Below are 15,311 nucleotides of genomic sequence, written 5' to 3'. Positions count from 1 at the left end.
CCAGATTTTAACCTTTGGACATATTTTTAAGCTGTTCATGCATTATTTTTTTCAAACATAAGACTAGCAAATGGAAATGTTTTCTCTGATTCACTTTATTGTGATTTACATTGGTTTGTGAAGATTAAGGGGAAAAAAAGACATAGACGATCATTTATTTTCTCATTTGAATAATTATTTGCCTCCTAAACTTAATAATTACTTGTGACACTCATTAGCAGCAACATGTAACATCAAGGCTCTGATAACTTATACTTGTGGAGGAAATTTTATCCACTTTTCTTTGCAGAATTCTTTTAAATCAGCCATGTTGGATTTTTTGTATTTTTTTATTTTTGCTTGTTGATTTCCATGTGATTTTTGTCCCGACTTCAATTGCTGAGGTGTTTTGCAACTTCCTGGTACTCATCACTGCATTCTTGGAGTAATTTTGGTGAGCTCCTGTTCCATGTTTTCCCCATATTTCTGGAATCCTAAAGAAATAGACAGATAAAAAACTACATGCATAAACTGCTTTTTGTGTTTAGTCTGGCTGCCTCTCTGTCATTTTAATTAATTAAATTAACATTTAGATGTGACAAAAAGGTGATAAGAAACTGAAATCTAGTTCAAAGGTTTTCAACACTGCACAGAAACCCAGTATATAATAGAGGCTGTGGCAGGTGTCAGGAAGAAAGAAAACCCCATTTAAACCCGTCCAGGTTGAGTGCATCATTGGATTGTCATGGTCACACCTGAATTAATGCCCATCAGACACACCCGCAAAATCACCACCACCTTGACTCCCCGTGCACTCTGTGCTGACGCTGATTGCCATGAAAGTGTCAGCTTGACTCGGAGTCTTTTGTTTAAATGGCAAGTGGAAAATGCCAACATCTGTTACTTCCACTAAATTGGCTGAAGGTGTTCGGTCAGGTTTTCTCCCCGTCGCTTGGAGTCTGCCACTTCTTGATGGGCCCAGGCGAGAGCTAAAGTGAAGATCCACACAATTTCCTGCTTTTATCTCACCTCTTTGTGTGCGTAATCACCACTTTTCAAAAACGTCCCTTCATGTGCAACGTCTAACCCGAGTTCTTTTTTTTTTCTTTTTTTTTTTCCGCAGTGCCGTCATGGGCCATCGTCTCGATTGCCTTTGTGGCCATCATTCTGGCGTTAGCTTGCTGCTTTTGCGTCTGCAAAAAGTGGATTTTCAAAAAGAAAAACAAAAAGAAGGGCAAAGACAAGGGCAAAAATGCCATCAACATGAAGGACGTCATGGATGGGACCAAAACCGAGGTACAAACTTTAATCCGCTTTTATCTCTTATAAATTAACTCTGAATCATTTGAAGAGGCTAAGATTATGCTCAAACTTGTTCATGTGACCACATACAAGACATTGAAGGTATTTCTCTTGAAATGAGTCTTGATATGTTGTTTTTGCTTCTGTTTGGCATTATTTCATGCTTGTTTTCTTTTGCACATGATGACAAAGTTGCACTAGAATAGTGAATTTAATAATCAAATACTTCCACTGCTTTATTTTGTGTGAATTCACTCCTTAATTATTACACCCGAATTAACTTAACAATTCCCTGAATATAGATAAAACAGTACAGTTTTGGTTACTTAGATGACTTGACTTAAATCTCTGTCATCTCCTGGTGTGATTGCTTCTTTTTTGTCATATGTGGACCTGCTCACTTGTTGAAGAGTGTGAGTAGCTGTGTAATGAAGTGGTAACCACCCAGAGAAATGACATTACCGAACTTTAAACAATTTTTTAGCAGTGCAGAAGGGGAAGTTGTGATGTGCAGACAATGAATTATGCCTATATGGCTTCATTAAAGGTGCCATCTTCAGCAGTTCCCAAATGAAAATGTGTTTAATAAGCGGCAACAACACCTCTGCCATCAGAGGTGGCTCAGAGTCACAGGCAGAAAGTAACAAATATGTTTTTGGAAATAAGTCGACTGAGAACTGTGCCACAACTTTAAAATCAATAAACTTATTTCCAGTTTGTCCCTGTAAGTCAGAGTTACTATTCTGCAATTTTTAGATGCATCCCTGATTTGACACACCTCCGTTAAATAACTAAATTCCCTCATCTGCATGTCATTGAGCTCTGCAGATGACTTGTAAGTAGCCATTCATTTGATTCAGGTGTGTTGCAGGACTTATGCAGCTAAATATTGTAGAATAATACAGCTTCAGGACTGGATTGGAGTACAAAATGATCTCCTGCTGGACATAAAATTGCACTTGGTTTAGAAACATATGGGTTCAAAACACATTTCAAGCAAGCTGAGGGCACTAATGGTGTTTCTGCCTTTTTAGTAAGGTTGAAACTGATGGTAGATGTGCAGAAATCTCCAGTTTAAAGAAAGAAATACTATAGATTTTGAGGAAGTGTCTTGATGCAATGTTTGAGTAAAAAGCGTGGAAGTAGTAGCATTGTGATTGCATTGCTCATCGACTGTTTTCCTGATATCCCCGCTGCCCTTCCACAACCAAGAATTCATATTTAAACTGCAATTATTTACAATAAAGAGATGTGAACTCTCTTTTTTTAAAGAGCATATCTCTGCTTCTTTAGAGGCAAGCAGTCATTTCTCATGGTGTGCCCAGACTCTAGTGTGTTAACTCCTGTGTGTGGTTGTTTTAATTTGTGTTTCTTCCTTCTATGTCCTCCTTATCTGTGTTGTGTCTGATGACTGTTCGGGATGGTCACTGGCGGTAGGTTCCCAATTGCTGTTGGATCTTCTTAAGCCTGCTGCTCTGATGTTTGGGTTCTTTTTTAATAGCCTCTTGACAACAACTACTGCTCCCATAGAACCAAATATATGTAACTATGCATACTGTACATGTATATCTACTATATATATGTGCCTACAACCTGCATATGCACATATATATGTATGAAAGAGACACTGGGTGCGCATTGATGAGGTTGACCCACACAGACTTTTTTTGTGCCAAGCTGCCAAGGTCTCCAGCCTTTTGAATCATTTATATTTCAAATGAAAGCAAAAGTAAAATGATTGAGAGGCTTTACAAGTACAGAGCTTTATGAAACTGTTTGTGATAGACATACACGGAGCAGTGCATAATTATGAGGTGAAAGAAAAGAAATTCAAATTTTTTTACTATTAAAATGTGAAAAGCATGGTGTGCATTTGTATTCACCCACCTTGATATGCCAAAATTAAACCCAGATTGCCTTTAGATTTAGTAAATAGAGTCCACTTGTGTTTAATTTGGCATGAATCCAGCTACTCTGTAAAGGCCTCTGGGCTTCATTAAAGATTAATATTGAATAAACGACACGAAGAACAACTAGCACAGCAGACAGGTCATGGATGAAATCATAAAGAAGTTGTTTGGTTAGAAAATATCTCACAAGCTGAGTGTCCATTGACCTTAAAACTGCGCAAATTGGAATTACGAAAATAAATTTGCTTATTGGAAACTCGCCAGATTTGAAAAGTTCTTGCACCAGGACCAGGATGAGGTGGGTTTTTGGAAACACTGCAATTACAACATTTTTTATTTTTTCTGCATTAGCAGTATATCAACAAAACATTGCACACATTTGTAATGGAAACGCAACAACTGAGCCGTGTTTATGTCGTCATTTGAGCATAAGTCCAGCTCTAACTTACCGTCCTCAGAGGCAGAGGTTTGACATCCAGCAGCACAATGGCCCTAAGTACACAGACAGAGTTACAGTGAAATGTAGATCAAAGCATATATTTATGTTTTAGGTTGATGCAGTCAAAGTCCAGCCCAAAATCCAATTGAGAATCTAAGCCATGACATGAAAGTGGACACTAGCTGTTCAGCAAAGAATAATGAGGAAAACATTCATGCTACACTTTGTAGATTTTTGCTTCAGGAAACTACAATTCTTTGTACTTCCTCTGCATAATTATGTACTACTTTGTTTCTCACATTTGATTGTACTCGTATTTTGCGGTGCACATTTTGAAGCTGGTTTAGATGTAGCTTAGCATAATTTTTTTTTTCTTGTCAGCTCTGATAAAACTGATCACACCTTTCCCAGAGATAATTTTTTCCTCAATCATTTTACCTGCTGCATTTTTCTCTCTTTGTCTACAATATCAAATTGCTCTAATTGGACAATTTTTCTGCTGAAGGCAGAGACCAATCCCAACAGCAGCTTCCTGATCCAGTCTGTGTTGTTCAGCCTCCTGCTTTCACATGATTAATTTAACTAATAGAAGCAGGCCCCAATGTACAGTACATTACAACCCCCCTTTTTTACCAACACCTTCCACCCACCGCTGGCATGATGCTTCTAGCTACATCGGCATAGAAGGGGGTACAGCTTTAGGGCTATGATGACAATGTGACTGTATGTCTGAGGTTGTAACCAGACATGGGAATGAGGAATCACTGAAGAGCACTGTTTGTATGACAGAGAATGCTCTGCATGCCAAACGATGAGAGGCACCTCGGAAAGGCAACTCTTGACTCTGAATGACTGAGAACTAGTCTTTGCCTCTTTAATCGCATGTTTTTTTTCTTATGGGGAACTCCCTCTCTCCTACCACCCTACCTCTCCTCCCCCCACCTGTGCCACCACCTGCCACCCTCACCTCGGTGCCAGCCTAGAGAAAGGCCACGTTCACCTCTCATCCACTGCCACTTCTCACATTTCCCAGTTTAGTTTTTTCTTGCCAAAGACTTAATCTGCCATCAAAGAAAATTGTACTACTGCTATATTTTCTGAAAGCATCTCTCTCTCCGTCTTTTTGTCCTCCCTATGTATCTCTCTTTCCTCTCATTGCTCTCATTTCTGGCGCCATTATTTGATCTTTCTGACCCCCAGACTCAAACACTCAGAGACTGACATAAAAGCACCAAAAGGGACCAGGCCTGGGGCTTTAGTGCATCACAGAGCATGTCCTGATGTTAACTGCCATGTTTTAGTGCTTGCTCCCCGTTATCCCCTCCTCGTTTTCCCCCTTTTACAGTTTGAAACAAGTGGGGGCTTTTGCAGGAGTAGGTTTTCGCAGGCAGGACCTGGGTGGGCGGGGGAACGGCTGGCTGGGTGCTAGCGCCCCGCTACAAACAGGCGGCACTGACTCTTGGTGGGTGTCTCCTTCAGGCCTTGAAGGATGAGGAGGATGCGGAGACAGGGCTGACTGAAACGCAGAAAGATCCCGAGCCAAAGGAGGACGAGAAACTGGGCAAATTACAATACTCCCTGGATTACAATTTCACAGAGAATACGGTAAGGATCCGTTCTCCAAATCACTCAGTGTGTGTAGACTTTGCAAAAGACCCTCTTCTCGTAAGTATTGTCACATCTAATTTTAAGGCTGGCTGTTTGACAGTATCACTGTATACCAAGGTTTTAAAAAGCTATAAAAACTTTTAAAAGTTTCTGTTACACCATTAATAAAGAAACACAGACAGTGCTAGTGTATCGATAGGAGCATGGCTCCTCCATTACTTGTTGCTTTGCACTGAAAAGGAGCTCCTATACACACTTATGTTCAAAAGACAGACAAATTAAAATGTATAAAATAATTCTGTTTGCAAAAAATAAATAATTGAAAGCATAGAAGCATAGAAATAGCATAGAAAATAGCATAAAAAGAAAAGGAGCTCCAGTCATCACTGTCATTAAACTAACACTGTTCTAAAACGACATTTTGAAAGCTATGAGCATCTTATCTGTTAAGGGGTTAGGGTTAACCTAATAACTAATATTATAATAATTAACATAATACCCTCACTAAATAGTTAACTTAAATGAGCTTGTTGTATTCCCAGGTTTACTCTATAATTAGCAAAACAACAAAAAGAACATTCTGCACAATAAAAGCTTGAAAATCTTTATTCTCATCAGGGTTTTTTGATGCAATTGAAAAATTATTCAACTCCTACTATGAAGGAAATTTTATGTAATATGGATACATCAGGCATAAAATACAAGCTGTTTGTATTTAACAAATCAATTTAAATAGCTACTTGAGGTGGTTTATCTAAATTAAAACACAAAATTTAACTTTAAATGGCTATTGCTGTCTCAAAATAGTTTAAGCTTTTCATAATGTGACAGTTATTTGTCAGTAGTATGAATAGTTCCTCTTTTTCTGTTTTAAATATAAACAGTTAGATTGTGCCCTTCATTTTTGTTGCACTGAAAAGTTGGCACGCTGTGAGGAGTCGCATTGAAATCCTGCTTTAAGATCCGTAAAGAATCTAACTCAGCAGAGCATTTTTGCTCTTTTTGAAATACTTTCACTGTAAACCCTTGTCTGGAGTTAATGGTTAACTTTCTATGTTTCCAACTGAAACTTCTAAAAGAGCGACACATTACCCTGCCAGGATTTAGTTTGTGGTTTATCTGTTTCTCTATTTTATTTCTGCCTAATCAAATGTGACCCCTGCAGATATCTGCCGTCTTTACAGTTTTTCCAGTGAGTGAGTTTTGAAAAAGCAGAATAAGGGATTAAATCAACTTCCTTTTACCAGATGTTGTGCGACAGATAATGGAAGCGGTGCATGAACACCCCGTCCCTCGCTGGGATACCTTACTCCCTGTTATAAACAGATATGACAGCTTGTGATTAGGCGTCTGTGCACCAAGCATGCCTCTTTACATGAATTCAAGCCTGATTGTTTAGAGCCTACAAAGACAATTTTCAGTTTGCTTGTTTTTCCAGGTGAAACAATTACACAATAATCAACTTGAAATAATTTTAAAAACTAGAAAGACACACCCATGTGTTGATTTGTATTAATCATTCTTAAGTTATTTACTTGTTGAAACAGATATTTCAGTCACTTTGATGATGAGTGGAAGGTTGGAGGTTGGCCTGTATTTTTGGCACATCACCTCCTCCATATTGTGCTTTTATTATCCGTCTTTGGGTTAAAAACTTGATAAGGATGAAATTTCTATTTGAATCAGATCAGATGCAATGGCTGGCAGAACCTTCTGACGAATATGAAGACAGCAGGAGGAGCTTAAATCTTATTACAAATTTTTATTGTTAAGTTTTTTGAGTTGTATAATTTTCTCAGTGATTTCTCTCAATCCAGATGTGCATCTCAAAAAAGACTTCTAGTATTTTGCTGCAAACGTCTGACTTTATAATCTTATCAAACTTCAAATACTTTTCTGTGCAAATTGCTGACGTTAAAATGTCAAAGCATATTTTTATCTGTGAAAAATTATAAATTTTGGGGGGATAATTTTACTTCTGACATCAAAGAATCTCCAAGTTTTTTCTTGTAAATATGAGGAAATAGTCTTGAAATATCTGGGGGAAGGGAGTTTGGCACAAATTTTATTTTCTGTGGCCATTCTATTTCCTTTGATCTAACACATATTACAGTTTTACATTTAATCAAAGCACTAAATGCATTTGGATACCTTGTATGAGAACGATAGAGTTCAGATCTGTAAAATCAGCCCCTCCAATAAACAATGTATGTATATTTTTAAACTATACTACACAGTCCTTTACCTGCACTCTATAATGCAAACAACACCCTCTCCCTGGTCAATATCAATGTTTTACAGCTTCACCTGTGAATTATTCCTGACAGTGATGCTGCTAATTAAATTACACAGTGCACACATCGTAGCTGATCAGTCATCCATACCCTTATTTCTTTCGGAGGAGACAGCCTTTCATAAAAGATATTTTATGGACGACATTACATTTCACAGTGCTGATCTGTCTTGTACAGAAAGGCGGTGACAGGTCTCTATGAGGTTCTTGATTACAAAGGTAATGAGCTCCACCATGGCTCTAAAGTGTAATGAATGGATGACAGTTTTCACATTTGTGACATGGACCCCAAAGAAGCTACAGGCTGAGCTCAGTGGAGATCTTGGAAGTTAAGAAACAGGCCAAACAAAAAACCCAGGAAGACACTGGATTAATTTAGACACCTTTTAAAACCTTGATTCCTTCAAGAATAAGGTATGAATATAAAACCTAAACAACTATGCTGTAAAATGTTGCAGTAATAATTTGCTATATGCTCAAATAGTTAAAACATTCCTGAAAAAGTAGCCTTGGAGGCTGAGTTATAAATCCTTCTAAAAACTGTCTTTACTCATGAAATGTATTTTTTGTTGTTGTAAAAAATAAATACCATCAATAATCAAAATGTCACAACTATGCTTCATAGACATGCCGTGTAAGCATACTGTTTTGTTTTTTCTTCACCTTTAAGACCCTCACTTTAAGATCTCCCCGCTAATTGATGTCAGTGTGTTTAATGGGACTCTTGTCTCATGAAGGCCCCAAACTTAGCAAATGTCAAGTCCTTCCGAGGAGAAGCTGTAAACACCAGTTTCCATGTGTGCAAATACTAAATCAGGGAGATCGGGGTGCAGAAGCACTTGGAGATTAATGCCAGGTCCACACAGAAAGCATTGTTTAAGCACTGCAAATAGCTGCTGCCCGATGCTGGATTTATACACTAATGAGAGGAAAAAAGGTTTTATAAAAGATCCAAATCGTTCGGGGAGCAGCGAGGAGACTACATGAGGCAAAGACAGCAAATGAACCACAAAGGGTCATCTCAGCACAGCAGGAAGAACCACTTTCAACATCATTACCGTATTCATTGTTCTTAGCGCAGGTCAGGCACAGACATACAGCATTGTGTCCAGTCAGAACAAGTGGAATGGAAACTCAATATTTATAAGAAATTAATTTAAAAAAACAATCATATTCGTTTTATTATCAAACAGTCAGCTAATTTCCATACTAACTCTCAAAGCCATTGTGGTAATATTACCCCGGACAGCCAGTTTTTATTCTGTGGAAATGTTTATCGATGCATTAGGGAGAGAAAGTCCTCAGTGTAAGATGCCCTGGTGTGTGTGTGCTCATTCTGGTCAGCAGGCTGTTCATAGGACTGCAGCTCAACTCACAAACAAAGGTTACACCAGCAGTCTTCTGCTGTAAGTAGCTAAACAGGAAAATCCCCACAGATGTGCAAACACAGAGCCACTGTTGTTCCAGTTCTGACTCTGAGGTCTGGTGTCAGCCAGATGGTTAAATGCAGTTTTTTGCCATTTTAAATGATGAAACACAACAAAGCCAATTAGCAGAAGCAGCAAACTGGAAATCAGCCTTTCCTGCTCCAATCTTTCCTCAGGCATCAATGCCTTCCACAGTAAAGAAGGTGTGACGTGATGTGTCTCCTGCTGACAGTGCTGATGGATGGACGGATGGATGAAAATCAGGAGGACAGCATCATGCATTGAGCAATTGTTACACATAAAGTCTAAGTGCCACTTCCTGTCTCCGGTGCTAAGCGTACTTCTGTGAAGGTTAAAGTAAATGGCAGCTAGATTGGCTCCTTTTTGTCTTATAAGATATGCAAATATTTCCTCAAGGAGGTTTCTGATATGTTAAGTCATCAAACTCTAAGAGCTCAAATGTATTTATCTGTCTACGATGGAAATATTTTCCTAAACCTGGTCACCAGGAAATGAAAAACTTGCAGTATTTATAATTAATCATGAAAGCATAAGTTAGTTCAGGTAGCTCCTTTCCAACTGAAATTTCAACTGATTATAGTATAAAATTTTTATATTATGAATTATAAGTTATTATATATACTGTAAATTCAGTAGCTACCTTAAGAGTGGTGACTGGTGCTCGGTTAGGTTGACCACCAATACTGTCTGTATTTTCTCATCTGGAAATACAAACTGCTGATTTTGGAAAAAGTTTATTTCTTCATGCATCCATTCATAACTGTTATTTATACATATAAATATCACTGAGAAGATCCTGTTGAAGTGATAAAATAAAAATTTTATGCCCCACTAATCTACAATAAACTTCCACAAAACTGCAAAATTTCAACTTAAATCTAATTTTTTTTTAAATAGACTATACAATAGGGGAGGCGTCATCTTTAAAGACTGTAAAGCTTTCAATGATTTTTTAAATTATTTTAAGATACATTAGAATTAAAAAAATTAAGTTGTAAACTCCAAATAGGTCGTCCTTATTTCAGAAACTGGCTGAATTTAAAACATAAAACTTTTCCTTAAATATATTTTACTGTCATGTTTTTGTGCTACATAATTTAAAATGCATCTGCACAACTGGAGAAGTTTTAGTAGATGGGTTATTTCCAAAAAAATAAATATGCAAAGCCACAGAAATAGTCCATCAACTTTTCCTTTACATGTCTTGGTGGTTGTTTTTGTTCTCCACTTTTTTATTTGCTGCATCATCACCGGTGGAGCTCCACACAGGAAGCTGATGCAGCTCCTGTCAGCTGCGGAGCTAAATGGCTGAGCGCCCTGGTCAGCCTCCAGATTGTGGCTTGATGGCTGCCTGATAGGAAGTTGATTGACTGACTAGCAGGACCTCCTGAGAGGCCTTTGAGTCCAGCCTCTGACTGACGGGTCAATCAGCCACCCAGGACCCCTGCTGTGGTTATCAATTGTCAACTGTATGAGGGGAAAAAAAACACACGTCTCATTCCTGGTGTGACACGTCGTGGCCTTTACCGACTCTTCAGGAGCCGTCATGTTCTGCCTTTGTAACCTTCTAATATTGGAGCCATCTCCCAGTTAAAATGACACCAAATTATCTTTAGGATACCATTATTACCTAATAATTGATGCTGACATTTACAGAAAGTTTCCTTTAGGTCCAGAGCCATACTTTGGTGGTATTTCTTTATCTAATATATGATGTGTGTCAGTCGACAGGCAGAGTTATAATTTGTGTACTCTCTTCCTTCCTCTTTCAGCTCATAGTGGGGATCATCCAGGCTGCAGAGCTGCCTGCCATGGATATGGGAGGCACATCTGACCCTTATGTGAAGGTCTACCTTCTGCCTGACAAGAAGAAGAAATTTGAGACCAAGGTCCACAGGAAGACCCTAAACCCAGTCTTTAATGAACAGTTCACCTTCAAGGTACGTCTTGCATTAGTGGTTTGAGCTTTGGCTCAGTGCTCCAACACATTTGCACAGTTTTGTAGCTGGAAATCTTTCACTTCTGTTGACAATCTGATTTGCATGCAGCCTTGAAATCTGGGAAGGTGTGCAGACAGCAACCAGCTGGTGCATTAACAAGCTCCTGACAGAATATCTCTCACACACACTAACACTCAGGCTCAGTATGATTGGGATTAACACAGGCAGATGCAATGTGCACCCAGGCCTCCACACAGCCATAATTGATGAATGGCTACTGCTTAGCAGTGGAGAAAGTTTTGTCATTTGTTTGACAGTGGAGAGCTCAGGCATTTGATGTACGTTGAGCATAATACAATGAGATATTCATGTAACTTTTTATGAGCAAGTTTTTATTTTTAACGGGGTAATATCTACACTTAGATCAGAAAGTTAAATCCAAAAGCACCTAAATCTCATTAAGAAACTTCCGTTAGGAAGAAAAAGTCCAGTTTTGACAATTTATGAAATTATTCAGGCATAAAACGGCTCCTAAACTCAAGGCTTGAGGCGTGAGGACATGAGACAAATTGCAAGGAGCCCATTTAAATTTGACTTTTGGCCACTTTCCATTCAAATACAGAATCTGATTGGGCATCCTTATTATAGCTTTTTTTAAATGTAGCCAGGTCCTTGTCTTTATTCAATCCAGAAAATGTTTAAAATGGGACTTTTTTAACCCATTCAGTCCTGTTTAATTTTTAGCCTAAGCAAAGCCCTTGAAAGTCTGGCTTGTTGCTTATTTGACCTAAATCAGTCACCTTTAGGCCACATTTAGGCATAATGTAGTTGTCTCCATAGATACATTATCTGCTTCTGATTTTAGATTTCACATTGCTTAGACAGGATTTTATTTTATATTGATTCAAAGACAATTTTTTCTTTGATTAAATCTGTGAAACAATCCTTTTTGAGATTGCTTTTGTCCACTATTTAGGCTTTGTCATAATCAGCTAGAGCAGCTGAGCTGAAGATAATCCTAAGGAAATGTTTAAAAGGCCCTCTGAAAGCCTGGATGATTATTAATATAGACTACTACAAAATATATTGGAAATAATAATACATGACAGAGAAAGAAAGATTCTTGTTTGTCTACCTGAACCTAGATCTGCATGTCAAGTCCTTTTAAACTTAATATCTCAATAAAATTAATGAGTTTCAAACAATTCTACACTAATGTGAATAAAATCAAAGCAGATGGCTAAAACGAAAGACAACCATTCAAACTGTCCTTGCTCTTGGCAAAGATGTGACTTGCATAAGAAAACTGAAACATGAAAAAATCAAGCTGCCCATATGAAAGGAGGAACGTCAGCATCTGTCAGGCTTTCCACAAGCCCAAAAAAGATCCTAGGAGGTAGTAATGTCTGAACCATCACAGCTGCTGTGATTATTTTGAGACGCTGGAGATTTACCACTTCCACGTGTCTCAAAATAATCCTGGCAGCTGAAATCGGCCATACAATGGCAGAAAATTCAGATTTTGATACATTGTTTTTTTGTTGTTTTTTTTAAATGTAGAACAGGATTAGAAATCATGAATGAATCTAACTTTATAAAACCATATTTAAATGGGAATGTATTATGAATGTCCTTGTTTTCCATTACATCTTTCTTACAATTTGACAACATTTTTCAGTTTATCAAGTTATCCTAGAAATCAGCTTAACATTGACAGATTTATTTAAGTGCGTAGTCCATGAATTTAAAAATGTGGACGGTCTCTACAGAGTCCTAAGAAGAAATTGCACATATGGACCAATAGCTAATAGACAACAGAAAATTGGGAGTTTTTCCAAACCGCCTTTCAAATGCCAGATATACCTGGCGAGTTATTAGATGGAAGACTTCAAATTTATTTCGCCAAGAGGGTGGAAGATTGGGCTTTGCATGCATAATGCCTTATTATTCTGAAATATATGCAGATCACAGCACAAGTTTCTTGTTTAGGATGGAGGGCACACTGTCTATTGCTCAGTATTTATACAGAAAAGCAATCTCAGCCACATCTTCTCATACTGCTGTGGTGAAAATCTTGATAGTTTTTGCACCTACACAGCAGGTAGGATGTACTGAAACCTACTGATGGTGTTTCCGCCTCCAAAGCGAGGCTGAAACTGACTGTGGACATGCAGAAACATGGAAATGGATAGCAAGGAAAAATGGTGAAAAAGAATAAGTACGCAACAATTTGTGAATACAAAGGGAGAAGTAGGGATTGGCTTTACACTGAAACAGGATTTTTGAGGTTTGATTTGACATTTGATTTTGCATCCAGGTTCCTGAGACATTAAGGTGATCTTCAACCATTGCAAAGGGAGCCATTTTTAGCCTTTTTCTGCACCCATGATATCTTCAAAATGGGGCAAAATCTGATTTAAATGTTAGTTTGGTTAAACTGTTTGTTTTAAAGGCCCTGTTTTCTCCCTAGGTGCCCTACGTAGAGCTTGGTGGCAAGACGCTGGTAATGACGGTGTACGACTTTGACCGCTTTTCCAAGCACGATGCCATTGGCGACATCAAGGTGCCCATGAACAAGGTGGACTTCAGCCGCGTAACAGAGGAGTGGAGAGATCTACAGAGTGCTGAGAAGGAGGAGGTAAGACTTCACATTCATGCCGCAATTATAGAAAAATATTACACAGACATGTCTGCCATTGTCTCGGTTATGTTATATCACGCAACAAGGCTCAAATTTGACATTGTACCTCTTGTTTCCATAATAGAAGTGTTTTTATTGCATAAGTGATATTGCAGTCATTACTTTGCTGCTGCTTGTTCCTCAAACACGCTGGCGTGGCTGATGAAATCCATTTCTCCTCGAAATGTCACTTAATCATATGGCCACACTTTCCGTTCAATTAATAGAAGTGTGAGTTTCCAGTCTCCAGCTCAGGAAATTCAATTTTCATGGTAAATGTCATGGCATATAGCACATGTTGGCAACCTTATTTTTAGCATTACAGTGAGTTGATTTGAAGGTTAATTATCACACCATGGAGTGGTTGGTGGAGTTATTTAGTTGAAGGGCATCACTTGGCCGTGTTTTGGTGTGGCTCCACTACTGCTTATATTGACATGCTGCACCAGAGTGTAACTTTATATTTCTCATGCTGACCATCTGTTTTCCAGCTAAGCCAAGTTATCTGGGGTTTCCTACACATTAAACAATACTTTCTTGCATGTTCCTGTGCTTGATATTCATGGTTTTTAATGTCCATGCATTTGCACAAAACATTCTTCAAGTATCGAATCATCAGTTGGTCTTTTTTGTTGTTTAAAAGGAAGAATAAAGAACCTACAGTAGGTCTTCACTATTCCCAAATGCTTCAATTACATGTGTTTTTACATTTTGCAGCCTCTGGTGCCTCGTGTTAAATAAGAGTAATATTATTTATTATTTTAAAGCTTTTATATCAGATACAATCAAAGGTTGCTGGGTAGAACAAAGTAAAAGTTGAGGATTTTGGACATTTTAGCGATCTGATCTTGCATCTGATCTTAAATCCTGATGAAAACCTTCTGAAAGGTCAATATTCAGGACAAGTTTGTAGATTTTGAAAACCTTTTCTTAAAATTGCTACACATTAAACAGGTGTGTGCTGCATTTCTTAGTTCGATGAAGGAGAAATCCAGAATATGACTAACTCTTTAAGCCCATCATAACGAAGCAGTGTTATGATGCTGATTTGTGAGAAGAGATGAAGTGACTGCAGCACTTTTCCCCCAGACGAAAGTGCAAAAAAGCTGATTTTAGAAGCCGTATAAAGCAGAGAACACTTGAGAGTTGCAGTTTAATCTCGAATAGACTTAAGTTTAGCAAACTAAATAGCTTTGTTTCACATATTTTTACTTGACTGTTGACATATTGTCTTTTAACAGCTTTTCACACATGGTGATTGACACAACTTTTTTGATTTCAAACAATTTTAAATATATTAAACATTTAAAACATCATTGTTTTTTGTGTTCATATGTTTTTGTGTTCATTAGTTTGCTGTAGATTTCTCTTTAACAGTTTCCAAATATAGAAGAAAAATCAATCTGATCTAAAACAATTTCTGTAAAAATCCCCCTTGATGCTTTTAAAGCAACGATAGAAAATGTCTGTAGACTTTTATGCCTTCATTCGTGCTGATTTGAGTTGAGCATTGTTTAATAACTCTGCCAGTGTTCGGTACATTAATTTTTGATACAGATGCACTGATGCTTCTGAGCATCCAATCTCATTTCTTCTGCTGGTGAGGAGCTGAAATAAACAGGCATAAACATGTCTGCTGTATTGCGAAGTGTAAAGGGAAGTGACAGCTTTGTGTTTGCTCATCTGAATTGTTTCTTTGTAATCTCGCCTAT

The 15,311-nt window shown here is 37.9% G+C and overlaps 1 protein-coding gene across 5 annotated transcripts in view; it reads left to right on the top strand.

The window, feature by feature from the left end:
• The window catches only part of syt1a (synaptotagmin Ia), a 151,781-nt gene that overhangs the window by 119,800 nt on the left and 16,670 nt on the right, over positions 1-15,311 (top strand). For 4 of the 5 annotated variants that reach the window (XM_032589045.1, XM_032589042.1, XM_032589044.1 and 1 more), the window contains 4 exons: positions 1,103-1,275; positions 5,110-5,235; positions 10,752-10,919; positions 13,390-13,557. In XM_032589045.1, the coding sequence (XP_032444936.1) occupies positions 1,103-1,275; positions 5,110-5,235; positions 10,752-10,919; positions 13,390-13,557 (635 nt within the window). The remainder of the gene's footprint in view (positions 1-1,102; positions 1,276-5,109; positions 5,236-10,751; positions 10,920-13,389; positions 13,558-15,311) is intronic. The other variant, XM_032589046.1, reaches the window with a different exon arrangement.

The sequence above is a fragment of the Xiphophorus hellerii genome, chromosome 17, assembly GCF_003331165.1.
Source record: "Xiphophorus hellerii strain 12219 chromosome 17, Xiphophorus_hellerii-4.1, whole genome shotgun sequence".
In the NCBI taxonomy this organism is placed as follows: Eukaryota; Metazoa; Chordata; class Actinopteri; order Cyprinodontiformes; family Poeciliidae; genus Xiphophorus; species Xiphophorus hellerii.
The sequence above is the reverse complement of the archived record's forward strand: the minus strand, read 5'-3'. Positions and strand labels throughout refer to the sequence as shown.